Below are 26892 nucleotides of genomic sequence, written 5' to 3' on the forward strand. Positions count from 1 at the left end.
AAGATGGAAAACAGCAATTTTGAAGTGGAGTAGGGGAGAATCCACTTGTGGTCAGCTGGGAGTCAGTGGAGTGTGGCCTCCATTCTAGCAGTCGACAAGTGGTGGGTGGCCCATTCTGGGCATGGAACAAGCCAAAAGAGCAGATCTGTCTTTTGTTTGGATGGATAATCCAGGGTGACCATCAAATACCTTAGTATTGCCATGGGTCTGGTCTGGTTTGCTAGATCGCATAGTTGAGGTTGGAGAACTGAGATAGAGGTCACATCATAGTCCCCAGCTCAGTCCCCTCCCAATGTCTTGTGTGTTTTACGACCCTGGCTGTATTCTTATTGGCAGTTCTGCAGACTCTGTGTCTCCTCAGCCACTTATCTGCGTTCTGACTTTTATGCTCACTAGAACTTAATACAAACATAAGCAAGGCCAGAAAGAGAAAAAGAACAACAATCCTGTCTCTCATTACAAAATGCAGCTTCATGTTTCAGACTTCATCAAAGTCATAAAGCAATTCAAAATTATAGCAAAAACACTATATTGGCAAATGCAGGAAAAATACAGAAATTCCTAACAGTACACACATTAAAACATCTTAACCAGCTGGCTGTTTAAAATGTGTTTTGGGGGAGGTGAGTGAATTATAAAGGAGATTACTCCATTCATATCTACAATATGCTCATGGAGTTAGAGCTCAACCCAAAATAAATTTATTTACTTATATTTATGTATTTTTATCCTGCCTTTATTATTGTTATAAATAACTTAAGATTGCAAAAATACCTAATACTACTTCCTTCTTATTTTCCCCATAGCAACAATCCTGTGAGTTTGATTGGGCTGAGAGAGAATGATTAGCCCAAAGTCATCCAGCCCAGTTTTCATGCCGAAAGTGGGACTAGAACTCACAGTCTCCTGATTTCTGGCCAGGCGCTTTAACCACTACATACAACTATACTGCTGTATAATCTTCAAGAAATCTGGGACCTTCTTTGAGCTATTCTCACATTCATGGCAGTTGATTTGAGGAATGATTAGAACTCCTTAATGTATAAATCTTTGTGCAATTCAAGATACGTCAACAAAGTATGAGCTGTAAGAGTAAATATTGCATGGACTTTTTTTTTTTTTTTGGCATGGTAAAGAACTCCCGGTTAAGTTTTATTTCCACTGTAGGAAATGGCATAGTTGGGCCTCAAATTAGCTGTGTGAATTCATCCACCTTTGCATCTGCCTTTTTGATCCTATGGTCAAAATGTGGCGACTACATTGACTACTGTGTTCAATAAATATGATTTCAGTCTTATTGATGAACCAAATTTTAGATACTACAACAAACTTCCCAGTTCCTGATTTATCCAACTAGCTGGTTCTAGCCTAGATTCCAATTTCTTCAGTCTTATATCAAGTGTTGCCTGCAATATTGATAGATCAGGTGAGTTTATCTAGATGATGGCGAAGGAGACCAAGAGAAGCTTATTTTTAGACAAAGACAAATATATTATGAGGATTTGACTTTCTCCTGAAACGAATGTGTTCTAAAAAAATAAACCTATTAAAATAATGCTGCTTTATTTTTTTAGGTTGTGATCAAATTGAAAGGATTTTCTAATGGAATTAGAAATTGAATACAATTAGTTAATGACCTTATTTTTGAATAAAAACTTGGAGCTTATTCATCACTCCTAGTACATCTGCTAGTTTATTTATTTTTATATGTTTAAGGGGTCTATAAAACAAACTGATATTGTACAAGCAGTTTATGAATAACACTAATTTTAATGGTTTTATTTTACATGTAAACAAATCATGATCCAGCTCATTAATATTTCCCAGATTTCACAAGTAATTGTTGCTACATATAATGAGAAGCTGACAAACTTAAAATTGTCTGAACTTTATGGATTTACAACTAAATTCGTCATTAATTTCAATGATCCAAAAATTCGTAGCTGAGTCTGGCTATACCCAATTGTTTGGTTGATATGCAGAATGCAATTAGAAATGATAATTAGACAGCACTGGTTACAGCAACCTAATTTCAAAATTAGGGCTCCTTCCTCTGTAATTATTTTATTTATCTGTCCTTAACTATAGTGATTCACTTAAGCAAGAAAGAACAATCAATCAACCAACCTTTATTTAAATATACACATGCTAAGGTTCTTCCAAGTAATGCTGGGTAGCAGGATTTGTTCTTTATGCAGCATTGAAAAGCCTGAAATGGTATCAGTATAAATTTCTTTGTCCAAGGATGGAAACTAGGAAGTCTTTAGAACTGAATCAAACAAGCAAACAAACAAACAAACAAACAAGCCATGAGTGAACAAACTATGAACTCTGTCTGGATTCATGTGAGTTGCAAAATATCTAGTTCTAGTTGCAATTTATCTATTTTAGATTTTAAAAAATCATCTGGAAATCTAAGCGAATATTTATTAACCATGTTTACCCAACGTAGGATGGGCAAAAGGATGGTTTCTTATTGAATTATTGCAGCGAATCTATCTTTTTGTTCTCTGTTTCCAGAAAATGTCAGAATAATATACACTAGCCACCTTTTTCAGTTCAACCAGGATTGGTGTTGTGAATGCAAAACTGTCACTAATATTTTTCCACACGTATGGCAAACTGCTACCTATATGTAATTTGCACTCCATAGGATCCCCATACTTGAAAAGGATTGCTCTGGCTTATCTGTTAGCCGTGCCACATTTCCTGAGCCTGAGATTAGAAGGATCATCAATGGTCTGAAAGGACCACAGGGCTGAGTCAGTTTAACAATGGCTTTGATCCCATTTTTTTTTCTTTAAGAAGTCAGTATTGCTGATTGCATCACTACATGAAATCCTTGCGTCCAAAGAGATTTTTTCCAATGAGTCAAGAAATGCTGGTGGGCAGTTTAGTGTTAAATTGTTTGGAGAAGAATGTGCGGAGTGTGTGGAATATGCATGCTCGCTCCAGTGGGCTAAATTTTAGAGCTAATAATGTGTCAGGCAAGGCTAGAGCAGCCTGGTCTGCCAAACAACCTGCCCTTTACCAATTTGATCAAACAGCCATGGTTTCTCTGACTGTCCCTGAAGGGCCATTCATCTTCCATCAGTGATCCTATATGAGATGGGTGTGTTCCCTCTATGGCTCTGAAAGGCATTTCTAGTAAAAAGATAAATATCCTCCTTGCAATTCTTGGGCTTTGGGTGTTCCTTACTCTGGGAAAGGATTTAAAGCTGTCTGCCAGACCCGTGGGCTGTTACAACAAGACAGTGCCACAATGCTGAGCTCAGGCCGGCGGATTCCCCTCCTTTCCCTCCTCCTCCTGCTGCTCTCAGCGATGGAGCTGAGCTGGTCCTTTACAGATGAGGAAAAGCAGCAGATTGTGGACAAGCACAACCTGTATCGTTCCATGGTTTCCCCTTCAGCTGCAAATATGCTGAAAGTGGTAAGTTTGTGGTGATGGGCTTTGGTGGAGTTGGGGAATTCAGAGATTTCTATCTCTTATCATGAATATATGGCAACTTTGCTTGAGTGTTATAAAAATGAACTTTAAAAAAAACAACCCTTTAGTGTCCCTGTGTGTTCAGTTGATGAAGAAAAGAAAAGTGAGAAATTTGAATTCAGTGACCAGTTACTGTAAATGACCTTTCTGGATATGCCTTGTGTTTCCTGGTGTATTTTACAAGTTAACTACTGTTTTAAACAACTGTGACCTATTTTTGTGCAAGGGTGAGAATGTGTTTGTGTGGTGGGGGGAGGAGGGTTTGCAGTTTTTCTGTTCTTAAGTCAATCTGCTTACCTGTAATCTACTGAAAACTAACTTTTCTTCTGGAACTTTTGAATGGAACAATCCTCTGATTCTTATCAATTTCCTGCTATGAATTAGAGCTGTCATAAAGTATTCTGTGTGAATCTAAGGTAAGGAAGCCAGTGTGGGCCATTGTTACAGGAGTTCTGTATCAAGTTATAACACCAGGGCTATAAAAGCCTAAAAAGGATTTCATTTTCTGTATGAAGAGCCCATAGCTATTGGATTATAGTTCTATTCAGAAAACATCCTCTGGGCTTTTACAGGTGGTGGTGATGGTCGTCTATATATGTGTGTTTTTTCCTTTTAGAAAATATGGTTTCAGCACGTGAAACTCATTAGTTGCATGGGATACAAAACAGATTTTTTTAAATATCCCAGCTCTGCTACTGTTCTAGGAAACACAATAATCAAACAGGAATTTGTTATCACTGATTACATTATTTCCCCTTCTCCATGTCTGCCTGTCAACCAGCTCCAACTTCATTAAGGTTCTGTTTGTAACACGTAGGATAATAGCAATGTTACCGATGCCAAGGTAAATATATTGACCCACTTCCCACTACACATGCACATTTTTTTTTGCATTCTTATAAATGTTACCCTTTTGCTCAGTGGTGGGATTCAGCCAGTTCGCACCACTTCGGCAGAACCGGTAGCTAATTTTTGGTTGCCCAGGCCCAGAATGGACTTCCAGAAGCGGCATCCACACAGAGAACCAGTTGTTCACATATTTGAATCCCACCACTGCTTTTGCTGTACAGACTCATTTCTCCCCCTCGTGCTGTTTTTTGGGTGTTGGGGAGGGTACTAGATGCAGATTCAGATTTTTTTAAAAAATAGTGTTAGCAAAAAAGAATCTCAGGATTTGATTTGCTTGGTGGAAATCAAAGGCTGGACATGTCCCAAATATATTTGTAAATGAAGACAAACTGTTCTGTTGAGGTTTCAAGTAGCCATTGACTGAAAACCAGCAGCACATTTTAAGACTATGGCCAGGTTTCCCTGTCACCAGAATGGGATGACAATTGTTTCTGGAGGGCAGTAAGGGATGATGTCACCCTCTATTAATCCCTCACTCACCCCTAAAGCAACTTCAGGAGACATTTTCCTGATTCATTTCCAAAATACACTTTTCTATGTTATGTCACCTTGAGCTTCTGCCCATTTGGGTTAGTATGCTTCAGTTCATTCAAGTTAACTCCAGCATGAATTGGCTCCTGTGATAAAACAGAAACACTGTTTCAGCTGACCCAGTGCCTACCATGCTATTTCAAAACTTTTAGAGCTTCATTTTACTTTGAATTCTAGGATAGCACAATGACTACAGATAGTCCTCGACTTGTGGCCGCAATTGAGTCCAAAATTTCTGTTGTTGAGACATTTGTTAAGTGAGTTTTGCCTCATTTTATGACTTTTCTTGCCACAGTTGTTAAGTAAATCACTGAAGTTGATAAGTTAGTAACTCTGTTGTTACGTGAATCTGGCTTCCCCATTGACTTTGCTTGTCAGAAGGTCACAAAAAGTGATCACATGACCCTGGGGCACAGCAATGGTCATAAATGTGAACCAGTGGCCAAGCATCTGAATTTTGATCACATGATCATGGGGATGCTGCAAAGGTCGCAACTGTGAAAAACAGTCATAAGTCACTTTTTTCAGTGCCCTTGTAACTTTGAACGATCACTAAAAGAACTGTTGTAAGTCGAGGACTATCTGTATACCATTTTCTTATTTTAAAAAGGTGCTGGTTTGAAATGCAGCAGATTTTTTTTTAAAAAAAAAAACTACACTTGAGATAAAAGGATGCACTTCTAGATCCCCAAAAGCCCATAGTTATTTAAATTACATGGATGCTGAAGTGAAAGCTACTTTGAGTAACCCCCCAAAATATGATGAAATGATACACCACTAGACATTTCTCTATGACTTAAAAAAAAAGCACAGGTTAAAAGTAGCAAGTTCAGGAAAATGAAAATATTTTTTAAAAAATCTGCGTTGTTTCAAATAATCAGCCTTTTATTTGCAAGAACTATAGTCATTGTGCTATTACAGCATTTATAATAAAGGAGGCTCTGAAAGACACAAAAAAGCAATAGGACAGTAGGACATGATATTTAAAATAGGTTATGCCTGTTTGCACGTGCATTCCAGTGCTTTGTTTTTAAATTATTATTTTTTTTAAAAAAAATTGCACACCTGTAAAAAGTGTGTATGTCTAGGAAGACAGAAAAGAAGGTGACTGGTCATTGCTTCCCTGGAATAATAATAAAGTTGGTAGGGACCTTAGAGGTCATTTAGTCCAACCCCCTGCTCAGGCAGGAAACCCTATATCATTTCAGACAAATGGCTTTCCAGTCTCTTCTTAAAAACTTCCAGTGTGGGAGCATTCACCGCTTCTGGAGGCAGGTTGTTCCACTGGTTAATTGTTGTAACTGTCAGGATGTTTCTCCTTAATTCTAGGTTGCTTCTCTCTTTAGTTTCCATCCATTACTTCTTGTTCTGCCTTCAGATGCTTTGGAAAATAGCTTGACTCCCTCTTCCTTCTCCCTCAGGCAACCCCTGAGATATTGGAACACTGCTAACATGTCACCCCTCGTCCTTCTCTTCATTAAACTAGACATACCCAATTCCAGCAGCCGTTCCTTATATGCTTTAGCCTCCAGTCCCCTAATCTTATTTATTTATTTATTTATTAAATTTATATACCGCCCTATCTCCCTTACGGGACTCAGGGCGGTGAACAGGCGATACTAAAAACCACAATAATAAATAAATAGTTTCTGTTCTAAAATCAAATTAAATAACAGGCCTGTTCTAAAAACACCCCATACAAAAACCCCCACTAAAACATAATCAAACTACGCCAATCATCAAACAATCATCTTTGTTGCTCTTCTCTGTACTCTTTCTAGAGTCTCAACATCTTTTTTACATCGTGGTGACCAAAACTGGATGCAGTATTCCATATGTGGCCTTACCAAGGCATTGTAAAGTGGTATTAACACTTCACGTGATCTTGATTCTATCCCTCTGTTAATGCAGCCTAGCACTTGGCTGCACAACAGCAGGGAAACTGTCTGATAGGAGAATGTGGTACTCTGCATTTTGGAAAATGTCTCAGTCTGGACCCAATTTTCTCAAGCCTTTCTAGAATTAAGGTGGCATGAGCACAGGACTGAAGCAGTTAAACACTAAGTGCAGACAAGCCCTAAATCCATTTTCTTTCAGCTGGTGGAGAGCTGCATCCACAGAAAGCTTTGAGCAGGTATGAGTGAGGTAAGAAAAATATGGAGGGGGGGGCTTGCTAGAGGAGAAATTGGTCCTTTGCCAGAAAATTAATTCAAGTAGAAATGATTTGTATAGGGGATTTGAGTAATAAATTAGGCTGGAGTAAATTGAAAGGGCAAGGATTGCTGTTTGCTAATGGCTGTGGCTCAAACCACATCTCTGCCTTGCAGTCTGTGTGGTTTTCAGCAGGTTGTTCCCAGGAGTCCAAGTGAACTTGCAGCAGTGGAATCTTGAGAACTGACTCTTTTTAATGACAAATACAAGTAGACATGTAGCCAAAGATTAAAGGGCAGTGGCAGATTTTTGGGGGGAGAGGGGGGCTGTCTTCTTATTCCTTTTACTAGCCCTGAAAGGAGAAACATATATATACTGTATATATTCTGTAAGGGTTCATCCATGGAAGCATGTATTTTTGGTGATAGAAGGCTGCATTTTACTATCTTTGTGATGGAAAGGAAAGATGCAGTAGGGGGATAAATCACATCACAAAGTAGGTGGTGCTGGATTTTCCCCCCGTTTTTTCCCTCTTGTTTTGGGGAGAAAATTGGGACTTTGCTTTTTCTAAAATAATATATCTGTGAGTTATTATAAGAGAAATAAACCTTTTCAGCATAATGTAAACACCATATGAAGGCAAGGACAGAGAACAGTGCAATAGACTAAATAAAAATGAGGGCCCATCATAGTAATGGCAATTAATGCAATATAAAATCCAAATTATTACATGGTAAGACACCTTCCCTCCAACCAAAACAAAGTTCTGAGAAACGAAAAATGTGTTGAGACTGTTCTTAATTGTCCGAAACCTATTTTAGGTCTTACACTTCACCATTGAAAGTCAGCAGTGTAGTCAGAGTTGCATGGGTCATAAAAAGAGGGTGTGAAGGCACAAACGGCATATTAGTAGGACAGTATTTTCCCAGATTTGTCCAGGTATCAATCTGATCTTCATATTTTGTGAACATGAGAAAAACTATTACTCTGGATCAATCCTTTTCTCTTATATAGAACTAAATGTGATAAGTCTGGCTGACAAGGACATTTGCCTACACCTAAAAAGGGGTGGGGCTTTGATGGTGTGGTCCTGCCATCGTCTTGACTTCGTTGACCCCAGGAGCTGCCAGCTCCCTTTTGTTCCCTTTCTGCACTAAAGCATGAGAAAGACCTATAAGGGTGCTACTTTTTGCTCAAGGGTTTTGTGGATGGGAGATATACTGCTGTATTGTATTGCATTCAGTGCAAATTTTTGGGACGGCGCTTTTTGCTAACGCTGCTTCCCTCAATTCTAAATGTGCTTGTGAGACGATTATCTCGACAATCTAGATCAGAGTTATTTATTTTTTAGGGCTGGCCTTTGGGTCCCATGATTAGTGCCTTTTCCTGTTATGAATTCCTGTCCAAAGTCACGCTTTTTATTTTGCTTGGGTCAGTAAGGGCTGGTTGTCATGGAAATATTTACATACATTGAGCTATGCTTGCCAAGCCATATTTAATGGAATGAGAAATGCAGCTGTTAGAGCCCGCCATTTGGCTGTGAATCACAAAAAGGGGATAACGCACCCAGCCTGGATCTACATCAGCATCTCAGTGATTACATCTATGTTCATATGAGTTTAAAACAGTTTCATTTGCAGTCATCAATATGCCAGCCTGAAATACTGCTAGTCCTTGACTTACAACCCCAGCTGAGCTGGAATTTTATTCGTATGTCACTGCGTAAGTTAACAATATTGTGATATTGTTTTTACTATGGTTGTTAAGCAAGTCACCATCACGATTAAGCAAATCGCGCAGTTGTTCAATGAATCGTGTAGTCATAAGTTGAATCCAGCTTATTTAATGGACACTTTTTGCCATTTTTTGCTGGAAATGCAATCATTTGACCGTGGAGTGCTGCAACTGGTCCGACATGCAAGCCAGTTGCCAAGTGCTTTGAAATGTGATCACACGACTGCCGGAGTGATGTGGCAGTTGTAGCTTTGAAGACAGGTCGTAAGTAACTTTTTTGAGTGTGCCATAACTTGGAATGGTTGTTAAATGAATCGGCTGTAAGTTGATGACTACTTGCATTGCACATTTTGTGCTAGAACTAGAGCAAGATTATCCAGTAATTGTTTAATCTGTTTGCTATGAAAATCTCATTATTTATCCAGTTGATTGGAATAGACATAGAGTATAACAGAATGCATGTAGCCCATAATAATTCTGTTGCCCCAGTCAGGAAACAGAGACTTCAATGAGGGGAAGGAAGCCAAAAAATTCAAAATCATAGTCATGATCGCTCAAATAAACTCCTCACCTTTTTTTAAAATCTTGCATGCACAAGGGTCATAAAAATGGGAGGCTTCGGTTGCAGCTGCTCCTTTGGACTTTTTTGACCACACCCCAGCCCTGTATGTGCTGTAGGATAGAGAAGAAGCAAAACAAGACATTGATGGAAAGCCAAAAGGGTCTTGGATAAAGACCTTCATCAACCATCTTTGGGAAGTGGCAGTGACTCTGTGGATGAACTCTAGTGGGATGATACTGTAAAATATTATTTTTTAAATAAAAAATAACAAAACAGTCAGAACATTTAAGAACAGCGTCACACTATTATTCTTCATCTTCAGTTCTTCTGCTATGTTTTTATTCATTTATATTTGAATGTATATTTAAAAGCTTAAATTAGATATGTTTAAAGATGTGAGAATGGCTTTATTGAATTTGGAAATCTTTGAGGTAGTTCACTTACTTTCTGGTTTCTTCTATGATAATTTTGTCTAAATGATAATACATTTTGCTTGGATTCTCATTTCTATAAAAATATGATTTAGCTGATTACAGATAGTTCTCGACTTACAACCCTTTGTTTAGTGATCAAAGTTACAGTGGCACTCAAAAAAAAAGAATTGCATTTATGATTGTCACAGCATCCACACAATCATGTGACCACAATTTGGGCAGTTGGCAGCCTGCATATATTTATGATGATTGCAGCATCCTGGAATCATGTGATTGCCCTTTGCGACATTCCCAGCTGGCTTCCGACAAGCAAAGTCAACAGGGAGAAGCCAGATTCACTTAACAACCACATAATTCACTTAACTTCACTGATTCACTTAATAACTATGGCAACAAGTTCGTAAAATTGTGGTCATAACACGAGGACTACCTATATGTCTTTTGTTGGGACACAAGACTGCAAATGTTAATATAAGGATGGATTTTTCTGAGAAGTCCCAGTTACGATCCTTCATTCTCATAATTAAATATACCAGTTGGATCTTGAACCTTCCTCCCCACTAAGATCCCAGTGCAACTGTTTTTTGCTGCTGCTAAAGCAGAAGACAATTCCTGGATCAGAACTTTGTTTAAGAGGTCTGTTGGGCATATTATCTCTGCTTATTTAGGAAGATGACATTCAGGGGGAATGCCTTTCTATTGTCATGGAACAATCACACCCTTGTTTAATGTGTTTGATAGGTAGGAAATATGAAGATACCTTTTCTGAGTGTTATGGTGCAGACAACTTTGCAATGACCATGAATGTCTTAAAAAAGAAAAGGGATTCACCTAGGTCTCTAAGCAAGATGAAGGAATTTTTGACAACTCCACACAAAGACTTAAGCTGCTTGTCTCAGCTGTATCTGAAATCACCATTAAAAACTTCAGTCTGGATTGCATGGGGTTGGTGGGTTGGTAGGTTGGCAACTGGGCTAGATTGATGCTCAGCTTGCATTACGGCTCTTGCTGTCCTTCACTGGTGGTTCCCCTGCTGCTTGCCATTCTCATCCATGCAGGGAAAGCAAGTCTTACATGCTGGAACCTCTGTGGATGATTTATCAATGCCTATCTTTTCATTTTTGGTACTGTTCCCTCCTTATTAATCCCCATTCTTTCCTTTGCTCTCCCATATGTTTGCACACTCTTTCCAATCTCCACCCTCCCCATCCTGGGTCCAGTAAAAGTCTTGCTCGGTCTGCACTAGCCAACCCGCTCCTTCCTCGATCTTCTGGGTTTGCTGTCCATTCATCAGTGTACTGTTTGCTCTTCTCTTTAACCTCCCAAATATCAAGTCTCAGCAGGATGCTCATCTTCCTCTCAAGATGAACAGGTTGATCAGCCTTTTAACTCAGAAACAAAAAGACCAAGGCCAGGACCATCAGAGAAAACACAGATGCTGCTCCTCCAGCTCTCAACCATGGTATACAGTAGAGGATTTTGACCTGGAATTGGAAATTAAGCTTCCAACCCATGGGAATGGCAATGATAGTGTGGGGAATATCAGAAGATCACCAGGCAAAGGATTTTGGCAATTTCATGGGAAGGCAATGGAAGGCAGCTGCCTTGCAAGTCTGACCTCATAAATTAGGGTTGTTTACCTTCAACTGAGCATGGGTGGGAAATACGAGCTTTAGGCATTTAAGGGCTCCCCAGGAAGGAGATATAGTGATAACCTATAGCTATGAGTTATGTGTATTCCTCACTCTTGAATTAGTTTGAACAACTCTGATTGACTCCCTCTTGGGAACTAACTGTGGTATTTGACTGTTACACTTGGACTGGACATTTTGCATCTCGGTCTGACTCAAGCACAATCTGATCTTTCGTGACTCAGATGAAAAACTATACCTGATTTATAGCTTTACCAGCATACATCACCATTAATGCATTTCCTAGTTTATGACTGATTAATTAACTTTCTTCTTGAGTCCAGTTTGCCAGGTCTTACCAAAAAGGTTAATCTTTTCCTTTTTACATATTTTAAATAGGGCAGCATGCTGTGTAATCACATAGTTTGCTGCACACTGTATATGCCCAAGTAAGTATTACAAAAATAAGAAAAAAAGATGGACCGGCTATGGATATGTGGCTACTTACAATAAGTGTTAATGTGCCTCTGTTTCCTACTGTTGTTGCTTCCTCAGATAGCATCTAAGATAGCAACTAAAAATCTAAGATGCTAATCTTGTATCTTAGAACAATTTCTTAGAACAATTAATAAGTGGAATGGCTTGCCTTCAGAAGTTGTGGATTCTCCATCAGTGGAGGTTTTTAAGAAGAGATTGGACAACTGGTACAGGCTCTCCTGCTTAAGTGGGGGGTTGCACTAAAAGACCTCCAAAGTCCCTTCCAGCTCTGCTGTTCTGTCATTCCATTATCTCATCTCAAGGCCTACAATAGTGGTTTCTGTAAAGAATGGTAAAACAAATTCAAAATAGCAGCAATTACTGGCACTTTTCCCTATGTGTTGCATGTGTGGTGCATGTAAGAAAGGGCCAAGGCTTTAACTGTATGACTGTGGTTGCCATTTTGGGCTTTTTTGATACCATCCTCATCCTCATACATACCCTAGCTTATGTGTAGGAGTAGACTAATCTTGAAATGTTCATTTGCTGTGAGTCAATTCTTTATTTGTGGCAGAAAAAGGTGCATGTCCATGGATACATGTGTATGTGTGTGTATTTGTGTATAGTCTGTGCAAGCAGAAATAGTTAAATATTTTAAAATGACATTACTTGAGAGCTATCTGAAGTGGTCAAGATTCTGTCATCTTGTTCTGATGTATATTATAGCTCTGGGTTTCTTTCTATAGAGGTTTTAACAATGCAGAATTGTAAACATTCCTTTTTCTCCAGGAATTTGCAACTTCAATAAGATGAATAAAACAGGGGTAAAAATGTGGCTTACTTTAAACACAAAGTCTTGAAGAAATGGTCTCACTTGCTGTTGATTCCCAATCTGAAACGTTTGAAATTCTAAATGTGGTTTAAGGATCCAAAGCATTTTTATAAATGCTTATTTTAACGAGTTACTTTCCTTTCTTATTAAAGCCAGAATAAGCTTGAGGACTACTAGTTTTATACTGTACTAGAGTAAGTGTGGGGAGCTTTTCTCTCTCTTAAACATCCACCCCAAAACCAACATTTTGACTCTGGTATCATGTCTTTTTCCCTCTCAGCCCTGCCCAAGACTTAATGAGTAAACACATTATCTGTGTTCATCTGCCATATAAAAACAGGATAATTTGAAATAAGAAAAGTTTTCTACTCTACATCTGTTTTGCCCAGTTTGGGTCCCTGCAGGTTTTCTTATAGTATCTCTTGTTCTTGCTCACTGGCAGGATTCATGGGAGCAGTGGAGGGGTCCATATTGAAAAAGACTGTTCTAGAGAGCAGGAACCATCTTTTCGTGATGGGGTTGGATAGAACTGTAGTGTTCAGATCTCTCTAATTCCAGAATTGGCTCACATTCATACTTTGAATTGGTTCTATATTGGTGGAAAGGAAAGCAGGCAATACATCATAGATGCTCCTCTATGTTGAAGTAATTTAAAAAGGGAGTTGTATTTTATATAAAGATGTAACTTAGTGTCCTGTATTGCATAGAAATAGATGCATTTCAGTATAGCATATACCCTTACCTTCTTTTCCCTTCCATTCTTCTATTAAATTTTATTAAGAGTTGGATTTTTCAGTTGCTTGTTGCCATTTACTGGCAACTTGGATTTATATAGCACAAATATGCTAATCCTGTGTTTAGGCCAGAGGGAAATTGTGAAAATGGCAAGTCAACAGTAGGCTTCTGTAGAGATAGAAGACTCCCTGAAGTATAAGTTCCATTGCTTTTCGTTATTTCTCTTTGGATTTCTTTCCTTTACAAAATTGGTTAAGCATCAGATATTCTGAACTTACCATATTCATTAAGACAGAGACACAATCCCTTCAAGAAAAAAATCCATAGTTCATAGAAATCTAGTACAAACTGGTAAGATTCCACCACTTAACATATGTCTATCTGTTTGACAGTTTGAATCTTGCCTAATATATATAACTGTGACCAAGTTCTACAGAATGATATGGTCTGTACGAGAAGTCACATTTATCACAGGGATGCAAATCCTATGTTCAATATCAAATCTTACCCCAGTGCTATGTTACATACTTGGAAATTAAAACAAATTTCATTCCTTTCTTAACTAAAGTGCTGCGCATTCTGCGTTGCAAATGAAGTCCTTTCAGGAAGTCTTCTGAGCCCTTCTGCAACTGGATCTATGCCTTTGCTTGACTAATTTGCATCAGAACTTAGAGACACTTGGAACTGTATAACAGAATATGGTCCAAAACTGAGTACTAACTTAAGTTGTGTACCATAGTATTCCCCAGTCATTCTCCATACATAAAAGTTCTTCCTGCTTGACAACTGCTTCTAAAGTAGCCTGAGGAGCACAGCTGGATAAGAAGGGCCTGTCTATCACTACACTGGAGGGATCAGTTGACAAACAGCTGTTTTAAGTAACAAGTATGCCAGATGTTTACATTGGCTCTAGTCTAGCACAGCTGTTCAAGAAGGCATGTTGCAGCAGGGAGTGTTTGCATGTTTACTATCCTTTTCTCTTCATGGGAAAAGAGGATTCATATCAGCTACTGGCCGGAGAATCTTTCTCCATATTATGTCAAATGAAGTGGCCGCCTGTGAGTTTTTGGACTGAAGCCCTTTCTGATGGGTGGGCAAGATTATTGCACTGAGAGAACACTTTTAGATGCACCTCAACCCTATTGCATAAAACCCTAACTTGGTTTAGTGGCCTAGTTCAGCACAAGAGTTAGCCTCACTCCTTCTCCTTTTCCTTCGCCTCTTCCTTCAATTTTTCCTTTTCCTTTCCTTTTTTTTGAATGGGGGGGCCAGGAGGGAGGATATGTGCTACTTTACTTCATATGAAGAAGGTGCCATGGAGACTTTAAAAATATTTTCTAGCTATAGTCCAAAATATTACTACCTTATTCAGCAAGTTTTCAGTAAACCTGCTTGATAGATTTGGCATTATGTACCATATGATGTATGTAAGTTTGCATTATGCACCATAGGACATAAGGAAAGATACTGAAATATTTTTAAAATGTTGTACAACTGTTATAGTCATGTATTAAATATAGACCTATTTAGATGTCGACACTGTGTTACATGACATGACGTAGAAACAAATATGCTTATCAAGTAAGGAAGATAAAAACCTGTGGAATTTCTGTACTATAGCTCTCATTGCACATATTTCTATATGGCATTTATGTCTGAAAACTCATCTTTTCTTTACATCCTCTCAGCTTCCTTATTTCAGCAATAAAATGGAGAAAGGAGCAATTATGTGATAATTTAATAATCTTGCATTCTGATGACATACTTACCTTTGGTTGGAATTTGTAAATGTTGCTAGAGGAATTCAGGAACAGCACTCATTGGGTTCAATAGCAGAAATTATTAAGATTGTAACCTCAAGAAGCTTCAGCTTTCCAAAAGTCCCTGAGCAACCTGGAATGTGGAGTATATGAACTAATCTGGATGGCTGATATTCTGCATACAAAGTGCAAATGATTTCCAGCTGAAATTGGGAACAACTATTTAGATTCTTGACCCCATTTTTTTAGTCCCCCATGCTGGCATTAAGCCTGTCTATTGTTATTGGGTCTCTGGCCATTTTTCTGGGTACTCATTGCTGTACTTTGCCCTTCTGGGAGACAATGATATTGATGATGTTTTGGATTATTGTGATTTCAGCGCTGGGATTCAGAACTGGAAACCTTTGCCCAAAATTACTCAACACAATGCACTTGGGAACATAATAAGGAACGTGGCTACCGAGGCGAGAACCTTTTTGCCATGACTGGATACCTGGATCTGGAGAGAGCGATGGAAGACTGGTATATCGAGTACCAGTATTATAATTACAGCACATTGGAATGTAAAGAAGGGGAAATGTGCGGTCATTACACCCAGGTATCTAGTTGTATCTTGGTGGAGGCTTAGAGTCAATGCCTAGGAAATGGTGTATCATTGTGCTACCTACTGAAATGAAAAGGCCCCACAGTGATAGAGAGCTCATAAGTGATAGTAAGATAAAAGTTATTCTGTAGAATGCAGTATAGACAGTGATTGCAATTGAGGGGATTTCTTAACTTCAATCATCTTAGATTCTGACTTCCATGTTAATTCCCAGCTAAGATTGAAACCAATGGGACACACATTCATGAATAAGGCTCCTGTTGATTTTCAGTGGTGCTGAAATTGATGACATGGTCTGAATTCAGCTGAATAACTCCAACCAGTTGTTGCTGTTGAGGAAAGCTCATTTTCACGTCCCTTTGTGGGATAGCCATGAAATTATCAACCTGCCTGCCTGCAGATTAGAATCCCCAGTTATGATGGATTATTTTCATTTTATATTGCTCTTACATTTGTTGGGAACAATTCATTAAAATGCTAATATTTCATAAGAATGTAAGGCTTGCACAAGACTCATGCCATTCTCCTCTATAGTCTATCTTCACAATGTTGTATAAGTAGGCAGCTGAGAAAGGTATCATACTTCAAGGCTGACTGAGTAGTTGAACCCAGAACTTCCCTAATCTAACTGTAAAATTGTTGCTCAATGGAAGGCATGCAGTTGCTTCCACACCTTCTTTCAAAAACAATTTATGTACACAGGACACTGCATAATGTCAATTTATATTTTTTAAAGGAAAATAATAATAAATGAGGACTTGAAAATTTCTGATCCTCTAATTCTCTAGGACTCTTAATATCTGTAACCTGGCCTAATGTGAATGAGCAATGAGTGTCTCTATCCTTGTAATAAAACAAATTGGATTTAAGTTCAAGGCATATGCACATCTTGTGATGAAAATAATGAACTGAGGATGGAGAGAGAGGAATTCTTGCATGCCAATCCACTCATGGAGAGATATTTGATTAAATACCATCTCTAACAAGGTCAGGTCTATGCTTCTAAAGAAGGTGAAACTGATATTAATGTATTACTTCACACTAGAAAAAAATCACACTGTAATTGTAATAGAAGGTCAAGAATGAGCCTTTAGAAAATCTAAGTAAAAATATTGGCCAATGTGTATGAAATGAATGCACAATTAGTAAACTTATCTGAAAGATTCTGAAATAAACATGTGGATGGATGGTTTCAGTTGCTAAATAAAGGTTAGGCAGACATCACCCATAGACATCTTTTTGGTCTGATATAATGAATAAATGGGCTATTGCTTTCTTCTATAGGTAGTTTGGGCCACCAGTGAGCGTGTTGGCTGTGGGACAACATTCTGTGAAACCCTGGAACTGATAAATGATACTGACATGCATTTGTTTGTCTGCAACTATCAACCCCCGTAAGTTTCTTTCTCCCCCAGCTTATTGTGTCATCTTTGTTCTGATGGTTTAGAGATTAAAGAAAAAAAACAGCTTGTTTTTTCATTCTTGTGTTCCATTACAGGTCCATGTAAACTTTGTAGCAGGGAAGAATCAATACTTCTGCTTAAAGAAACAAATAAAAAGAACAGGGAAGTTTTGTAGATAAGGGGTAGGCAGAAAAAGAAAAAGTGCCCACTAGGAAATTGAGGTTTGAATGGAGTGATGAATTTCTAGAAAGAACAATCACTGAATCAATAAAAGACTGTAAAAAAAAAAAAGCAGATACTGACTCATGGGAACCTGGAAGCCAAGGATAAGATGGCAGCATAGAGCAGTAACCAGCCCTCTGGAAAGGTGGAGAGAATGGGCTATACCTTATTGTAACTGATTAGATATGTTGCTGTCAGTAGATTGGAAGGAAGTAAAGCAAATCATCTGCTTAAAATGACTTAAACTGGAAAAGAGCACTCAAGAAGTGCTGGGTGACCAGTGTAGATGGAGGGGCCACAGAAAGTATGGGTTTACCCTAATGGTGAATTTAATTCAGTACTGCATCCTTAAGCCCAGGCTTCAATTTTGGGTCTTTTGCATAGAAAACACATGTTTGTCCCTCTTATGGGATTCAGGAATTCTCCCCCCTTCCCCTCCACTCTCCCTCACAAGTGAAGACCATTTCTGAACTGACCACTGCCCAATAAATAATGAAAAACTAATGAACCAGATTCAATGACATATGAAAAACATTAGGTTGATAGTAACTGCAACAACCAGGTGCATGAACCATATTTTTCTAAATCAATAGCACAAACATGATTCTACTGAACGCAACGCAAGAGTTAAAAGACTCCACCAATCCATGAGAATATATTGTTTTGTTTTGTTGTGCTGACTGAAATTCCTCAGCTGTTGCACTGGCAGTTGCTTCAAACAGTTTTGCAGTGGGGTAAGCCATTCCATAATCAAAGGGATTTGCTAACAAGAAAAAAGGAGACACAGAAAAAGTCAGCATTGCTCCCCATGAAATGTAGACACAAACATTGTGAGTGTACCACAAAACCGCCTCATTTACTATGTGAGAGTACATGACATAGTTGTATAACTGTTGTGTCAGCAGTTTGCAAGATTGGATGGTTTGATTGTTTCCTGGCATTTCTCTCTCTTGTGTGAGAAACCTGTGAAATATGAAGAGGGGTGTATGCAGGATACAGCAAATCCTGACACACATAAAAAAGTGGGCAGAACTTCAATCATATCATCATGATTACCTATCCCAATAACACCACTGAATATGAACTAATATAAATAATGAATATACAAATGAATTATCTTACTAAGTGTTAACCTATTTTGAAAGTGAATTGTTAAAATGAGCGTACATGTTCCATTAAATAGAGTAGCCCTAGTAATATTTCCCTCCTTCAAGGCAAATCAGCCATAGAAAATATAAATACGTTTTATAGAATTAAATATACATAATTACTGCAACTGTTAATCAGATAATATTACTTTGTACAAAAGAAGCGCTAGTCCATTTCTAATTAAAGTGTAACTGACATTTTATCACAGTATAACATCTACTATTAATAATTGTCTGGATTTAATTGTGTGTATGTTTCTAGTTCCAGAATATGTTAAGAGCCCTAGAGATTTCATATAAACCTACTTCAGGAGTCCATCTTACCTAAATTGCAATTATTCTTGGTATCAATCTTAAAATTAAAGAATAATTGTTCTTAAATCAGTGTCAGCCTAAATTCTGGAATAAAGGATTCACTGGATGATATTTAATTAATTTTTGGAATGTAAATACTTACACAAATATATAATTAACATTAATAAAATTATATTCTCTTTTTCACCATTCAAAGCAGGAATATACTAGGGGATAGTGTTAGAAAGTAAAGATGTTGACTGTGACCACACAAAAGACATCATGACCCCTTTGAAGTGTGTTGTCAATATGGTACATGTAAAAATGGGGTGTGATTTTTATTAAACAGATGTGGTTGTCATCTTGACTTTATTTTAACTTCCTCACAGATATCTCTGAATCAAAACATCCAAAGTTCCAAATAAAAACACAAATACTTAGAAATTTTATTACAAACATGTAAATGCCCGGAATACATAAACATGTGGGCAAAGCTTTTTATGTAAATTTTTTTCAGAATGACATAGCATCTTTTTCTTAGCTATTTCTCCTTATGGAATTCCTGATATTAAATAATCACTTATGGGTACCAAAGATGACCATCTTCTATAATTTAGTGATTGCTAACTTCTGTAGGAAAGGAATAAGCTGCTCTGCTTTGCTCTTTTACATGACATGTTCACTTTTTAATTCCTAGGGGAAATATAAGGGGACATAAGCCATATATCATGGGAGATTCATGTTCCATGTGCCCAGAGGGCTACTTCTGCAAGGACAATCTCTGTGGTAAGTCATATTTCCATGTGACTGCAGGTCTGAAAAAAGGCACCTTGTTTAACAGCACCTTCCTCCAAGATTATCTATTGAATTTAAATTTAATTAATTCTGCTGCTGGTAGCTACTCTGCAAATACACCATTTAAAAAACTGATGACCAGTAGATGTGTTTGACTTCTACTGTCCCAAGAGGAAAGCTGATTTACTTTTTTATAATTCAGTAACTGCGATTACTGTGATAAAGTGCATGTATAAAACAGATCAAACATTTCAGACTAAGCTTTCTGTCTCATGTGACCACAAATCAAACATATTTCTATGGAGACAGTGACATATTGAATTGAAATCCATCATGAACAAAGTAATGAGGGGATTACTTCATCTTCTCTCATAGCTACGCTATTCTGAATAATGAGGAGATTAAAATATGGACATTTATTGCTGACAAATTACTTAAGAGTTCCAACTGAGGTTTATACTGGGAAAGAACAATTTAAATGACTATTTTTCTCTCATGATGAAGTTCTTTATAGCTCAAAATTTTCTCCAGGTCTTCAACATGAAGATGATAAGGGAGGTCATCCAAAGGCATTGGGTTAGGCCCAGTATCTGATGATACCTAGATATTTTTCTCAATCCCTATCTGACCAAGTGATGCTATTAAGGTTTTATCGCCGTGCCTGAGGCTGATGGAGATGACTTACGCTCAACCCTGGCAACACAGAGTGGTGCTTGTAAATATCGGAGCCACTCAGTTCCAGAATGTTCCGATTATCAGAATCCTTGCCTACAAACCAACTTCTAGACTCTTGGCTTCTGCTCATAAAGCAGTTGGCAGCTGTGGCTAGGTGAAACTTTTGTGTGCTATTTGCATTCATTTTTAGACTCACAATCATTTATGCTTTAGAGTTTTTTCACTTGGACTATTGCAATGCACTCTCCATGGTGTGGTCCTTGAAGACAACTCAGGAGCTACAGCGGGTAGTAGCAAGAATAGTTATGGGTACACCTTAATATTCCCATGTAAACTTCTACTGCATGAGATGCACTGATTGCACTGTGGGATTATTAGTACAATATAAGGTATTGGTGTTTATCTATATAGGATCTGGATATGGCAGAAGATCTGAAGGAAAGTCTGTCCCTAATTATCACTGCCAGTTATACAAGATCCAATAGGATTGGCACGGTCTGGATTCTATCAAGTAAACAGGCACTCCTTTTTGGTCACAGTGCCTGCCTCATGGAACAGCATCTCTCAAAAGAGATGGCTAACACCAACCCTGCCGTTAAGAAAGTTTGGAAAATCTCGATTTTCCCTTAGGCACTAGGCTGGGTGGGCACATAAGAGAAGAGATCAAACATTTCAGACTAAGCTGTCTCATGTAACCACAAATCAAATATTTCTGCTGGAAATGTAAAAACATTTGTTGTGCTTACTTCTAGATTTGTTATGTATTTTATGTCTTTATGGTTGCTTTTTATTGCAATGTTTTTAAAACCCTGTTAGTCACCTGGAATTGAGTAGACAGCCATATGTATTTAATTAATTAATTAAAATCATGAGTTGGCTTCTTGATGACATCTGATTGCTATGCTACATGTCTAGTTCATGGTGATTTGCAAATATGACATCCCCAGTCAGATATCATAAGTGTGGTCCAAGCCCTTTTCCTTAAACATTGTCATCTTATGGGACCTCACAAGGACCTCTTCTCTATAGCACCCTGTCCTTTAGTATGGCTTTCCTTCTAAGATTTGCCCTCCCTCCCTTTAGCCTTCCAGAAGGTTGTGAAATATTGTCTCTTCCCCCCAAAATTGGGCTAGGTTGAGGTTGGATCAGAAGATAAATGTTCTGGGAATAGCAATAGCACTTAGACTTATATACTGCTCTATAGGTATTTACAGCACTCTCTGTGTGGTTTACAAATATCAGCATATTGCCCCCAACAATCTGGGTCCCCATTTTACTAACTTTAGAAAGATGGAAGGCTGAGTCAACCTTGAGCCCCATCAGGATCGAACTTCTGTGGGCAGAATTAGCCTGCAATAAGCATTCTAACCACTATGCCACCAAGGCTCTAGTGGGTATGGAGAGGGTAGGAAAGGATATGATCTATTGTTATGTTGTTTTTATGAGTTGTTGCGAGCTGCCTAGAATCATTGTATGAGATAAGCAGCCAAGTAAATTATGCATGAGCTATGAGGTAACCAATGCTAAAGGATATGTATACACATGCTTATCCCTTCACAGTAATTTATGTCAATCTATGCTAAATATGAGAATAAATCTGTTGTCTGAGATAGAAAATCCCAGTGGTATCCTCTTCTTGATATTGTTTAAAAATATAAGAATTAAATAATCTTTTCCTAATCTGGTACCTAGGTTGGTGAAGGCCAAACTAAATAATTAACTTTTGTTGCATCCTAATGGAGTCCCATTTAAATGATGCTCTAAATGGTTGCATGCCTCTGGGAGGCACAAATGCTTATTTCATCTTTTATGAAATAAATGTTTGAAGTCAGAATTCCTTATAATGGATTGCAATGGAGCTTTCCAGGGCCCAACTAAGCAACATTGGCATCTGCTAAAATCCAGATGACATCTATATTTAATTTAAAAGCAAATGTCTATGTGCAGCTTTTTAAAGGCATCCAAGAACTTCAAGCTGGGATAGCCACCACAGACTCATAACACAGTAAACCTTTCCAGCAGGATAAACATTTGTGTCAAAGTGCAATTTTCCTGCCCCATAAATTATTGCTGACTTGCTGTCAATCTATGTATTTTCAACCAGATTCCACTGCTGATGTAGAAGAAACCACTGCAGCACCCACAACCCCTGAGTTGAAATCAACTACAAGCCTAGATTTGCAGTCCATCATAACAGTTTCAGCAACCTATATACCAGAAAGTCCCCAAACTGGCACCGAAGCAGGATCAGAACCTCCCGTTACAGAAGATCAAGACACCATTTCAACTGCAAGCCCAGATCTGCAGTCCACCACAATAGTTTCAGTAGCATACACACCTGAAGGCTCCCAAATTGGCACAGAAGCACAATCTGAACCCATTGTGACAGAAAAACCAGATGTGGATCTTAACGTACCTGACTTACACTCAGGCACAGATGGGATTGATGAATCCTTGATGACCACAACCAGTGCTACATCTTTTGTAAACTTAATCCCATCTCTTTCTTCTATTTCTCCTGAAACAGGAACTAAAACAACTACTGGCACAGATGTGATTGATGAATCCTTGATGACCACAACCCGTACTACATCTTTTGTAAACTTTTCTTCTATTTCTCCTGAAACAGGAACTAAAACAACTACTGGCACAGATGGGATTGATGAATCCTTGATGACCACAACCAGTGCTACATCTTTTGTAAACTTTTCTTCTATTTCTCCTGAAACAGGAACTAAAACAACTACTGGCATAGACGGGATTGATGAATCCTTGATGACCACAACCAGTGCTGCATCTTTTGTAAACTTTTCTTCTATTTCTCCTGAAACAGGAACTAAAACAACTACTGGCACAGAGCATCCGTCTTCTGCTGGTGTCTTAATCACAACCCAAACATCCTTGGTCAAAACTGAGCAACCTGTAACGACTCCCACAACTACCACAAAGACCCCCTCCACTCCCACAAAGCCATCTGTGCCCAAGCCCACCTCTGTGCCCAAGCTTCCCTCTGTGCCCAAACCCCCCTATGTCCCTAAGACCCCCTCTGTCCCTAAGCCCCCTCATATTGATAAGCCTCAGTTTTTTCCTAAGCCACCCCCCATCACTATACAACGTCCCATCTCTAAAAAACCAGCACGCCATCGTTTGATGGCCTATTCCAAAGCCATACAGAGCAGCAGCAATTCTTTCCAGTCTTCTGCAGGTAAAGCAGCCTCAATGTCTGTCTGCCTGCCCTGCCTTGGGTGTAAACAGATCAGCCAACCTGAGGACATAAAGACTGCCCTTAAGGAGCTGACCTTCAGATATCCCTATGCACCTTGCTTTGGCTCACTTCCCCGATGGCAAAGACATAGCAAGTGCAGTTGGTGTGGGCACACTCGAAGCAATGCTCTTAGAAACACCGGGCCTTACTGGCTCCACACTTCATAGTAATACGTAATCTGACATATTTACAGGTAGTCCTCGACTTACAACAGTTGAACAGTAACCATTCAAAGTTACAACAGCATTGAAAAAAGTGACTTATGACCGTTTTTCACACTTACGACTGCTAGAGTATCCCCAGGGTCACATGATCAAAATTTGGATGCTTGCCAACTGACTCATAATTATGATGGTTGCAGGGTCCCGGGGTCATGTGATCCCCTTTTGCAAATTTCTGACAAGCAAAGTCGATGGGAAAACCAGATTCACTAAACAACTGTGTTACTAACTTAACAACTTGTGTGATTCACTTAACAACTATGGCAAGAAAGGTCGTAAAATGGGGAAAAATTCACTTAACAAATGTTTCGCTTAGCAACAGAAATTTTGGGCTCAACTGAGGTTGTAAGTCGAAGACTACTTTAATATGTAAACTCCTCCCTTTTTTCCCCTTTGTGCATGCCTGTATTTGGGTGTCCATGTGCACACCTGCACCTTTTTCTTCTTTTCCCATAGCTGGGCAAACATTCCATCAAGTGGGGCTCGAATTGGTCCAAAGAACAGAATTTTCAGCAATGCGAGGGGTTTGTTGGGAATTGTTCTTTGTTTCTACAACTTCTACATTTTCCTCAGTCCAGGTGTGGAAAAACATCTCATTTCTTCTTTCCTTTTCTCGTGATTTTGGCCTGAGTCAAAGTCCAGTAATAACAGACCTTCGGCTTGTGTGTCTGATCTGAAGCCCTGACTCAGTTTTCCGCATCACCTTACTTGTGGCATGTTTATTTATAGGATTGTGCCTGCATGCCATTCTCATAGCTCCTGTCCTGCTTTTGAGTTAGGGTTAGAATGTCCCCAGTAAGTTCTTCTTTATTGATCTGTTCTCTGTCAAAAAATGCCAGACTATTAAAAGAAATCTGGAACTTGAAAATAGAATAAATTACACAAGCAAAGCAAAGGCATATACCTTTACTGACTTCTTTAGCTTATTTCAAAATAAGAATTCATTTGTGCTTTCTTGATATAGATGCTGAAGCTTTGTGACCTAGAAAAACAAAACCCAAACAAAATCCAAACAAACGTGTGGGTTTATCATATCCTCTGGAAATGTAAGGCACGCTGATACTGTACTGCATGTCCTATTTGTAGAATTGGATATAGTAAATGATTGACTAGGAAAACTTGGCTAAGGAGTTTCCAGAGAAACGTAGTACATAACAATTTAATCTTAGACTAAATAAGCAATGCCCATGGGGCTAAAATATTGAGTGTGAAGTGAATGGGGTGTCCTCATCCAAATGTTACATGTATATTTTTTTTTACTTCCAGGACTCTTCACTGCTAAAATATTTTGATCAGGCAATATTATTAATGAACAATAATAAAGTTGGAAAAGCTGCTTTTGTGTCTGCATGTGTAAATGGAATCATTTTATGAGCCTGATTCATACAGCCATTTTTAGCAGTTGCTATTATTAAATGATACTTGATTGAAATGGTTCTTTCTTAGTTATCATGCAGTGTTGTTTATTTAAAAAAAACATTGTAGTCATTGGATGCAGGTAATCCTTGATTTACAACCATTTGTTTAGTGACAGTTCAAAGTTACAACAGCACTGAAAAAAGTACTTATGAACGTTTTTATGCTTATATGACCATTGCAGCATTCCTATGCTCATGTGATTAAAATTCAGATGTTTGGCAACAGGCATGTATTTATGACAGTTGCAGTGTCCTGGGGTCATGTGATCACCTTTTGTGACATTCTGACAAGCAAAGTCAATGGAAAGCCAGATTCACTTAACAGCCATGTTATAATTTAACAACTGCAATAATTTACTTAATATCTATGGCAAGAAAGGTCATAAAATGGGGCAAAACACATTAACAACTGTCCTGCTTAGCAACAGAAATTTTAAGTTCAATTGTGATCATAAGTCGAGGACTACCTGTACAGACATGATACTTGATTATTGGTAATCACATAAGTATCTCTGTGAACAGGCTGCATTTAAGTTCAACCTGAACCTACTTGACTATCTTGAAATGTTTCAGTCATTTACATAGACCTTTGTTTTGTTAGTTTCAATGGTACTTACTATACTTTCAAGTGACTGGGTTTACAATTGTGACACTATATCTCCTCTAAAGATATGAATAGCAAGTCAGTTTTGTGGTGTAGCATCTTTCAATTTGAAGTACCCCAAGGAATTATTATCCAGTATGATATATGAAACTTTACTCTAGCCCAGCTGAACAGCATATAGAAAAGTTGTTTTCAAAACTAACAGTATATGGATCTTAGCTGTTGTGACAGACAGATGTTCTCTGTTGCAGCATATCAGAGTTAACAGGTGTCCCATGATTCCACAGACAGTGATCCATCTTGAAAAAAAAATCATGTCTGCATTGTTTATGTTTAGCTATAGCTAGCCTGTTATATCAGAATGAAACTCACTCCCAATATAGAGATGTTTGATGTATTGCAGTGTAAATTCATTCAATTGTATCTAAAATAAATCAGGAGTAATGTCTGCTCCTTGTTAACTCCAATTAAACAGCAGGAATGTGTGATTAATGAAAAGATGAGAAATGTTTTCAAAGGCATACCCAGATAAATGTAGCTTTAAATTATGAAGAGGCCAAAGTGTTGCAGCTGGATCTCTTACACATAGCAGCCAGGCAAATGCCGATTTGATCCATATCTTTTACAGTTTCCAGAGTAATGAGTTCACTTCTTGACAAACCTCAGCTGGGCTAGCTAAGATCCAGTTGAAGGTGCTACTTGAAGCAAAATTCTGCAAATACTGTATTTTTGTTAACAGAACCTTGGGAAAGGTACAGCACCTTCTTAAATGGGTACAACATTTTAAATGGTACAATAAAGTAGCATTGCAAAGGCATGATTTTTAATACTTCTGAAATAAATGTTATTTCAAAAATCTTTTGCCTATAAAATGCATTATTTATTGGCTAGCTGATCTTTAGGACAATTTATTAAAGGAAGAGTTGAAGTGGAATGTCTGAGAAGCTTTTCTTGGTTCATATCAAACAGCCCATACAACAACAACAAATTTTATTAAGGC

At 38.2% G+C, this 26892-nt stretch overlaps 1 protein-coding gene across 1 annotated transcript; it reads left to right on the top strand.

Moving 5' to 3' along the window:
• The first annotated feature begins 2933 nt into the window (after positions 1 to 2933).
• PI16 (peptidase inhibitor 16) lies at positions 2934 to 23842 on the top strand. Its single transcript, XM_015812596.1, has 5 exons — positions 2934 to 3430; positions 15623 to 15841; positions 17132 to 17241; positions 19612 to 19700; positions 22489 to 23842. The coding sequence occupies exons 1-5, from the start codon at positions 3263 to 3265 to the stop codon at positions 23814 to 23816; spliced, it is 1914 nt and encodes a 637-aa protein (XP_015668082.1). The 5' UTR covers positions 2934 to 3262; the 3' UTR covers positions 23817 to 23842.
• The last annotated feature ends 3050 nt before the right edge of the window (positions 23843 to 26892 follow it).

Source organism: Protobothrops mucrosquamatus, unplaced genomic scaffold (assembly GCF_001527695.2).
Source record: "Protobothrops mucrosquamatus isolate PMUCROS unplaced genomic scaffold, P.Mucros_1.0 scaffold100, whole genome shotgun sequence".
In the NCBI taxonomy this organism is placed as follows: Eukaryota; Metazoa; Chordata; class Lepidosauria; order Squamata; family Viperidae; genus Protobothrops; species Protobothrops mucrosquamatus.

Excerpts from the sequence above, each read along its gene's own strand:
- PI16 (XM_015812596.1), top strand. The coding sequence starts at position 3,263 with ATGCTGAGCTCAGGCCGGCGGATTCCCCTCCTTTCCCTCCTCCTCCTG. Across the intron at positions 15,842-17,131 it reads TGTGCGGTCATTACACCCAG|GTAGTTTGGGCCACCAGTGA; the intron begins GTATCTAGTTGT and ends TTTCTTCTATAG. Across the intron at positions 17,242-19,611 it reads GTCTGCAACTATCAACCCCC|GGGAAATATAAGGGGACATA; the intron begins GTAAGTTTCTTT and ends TTTAATTCCTAG.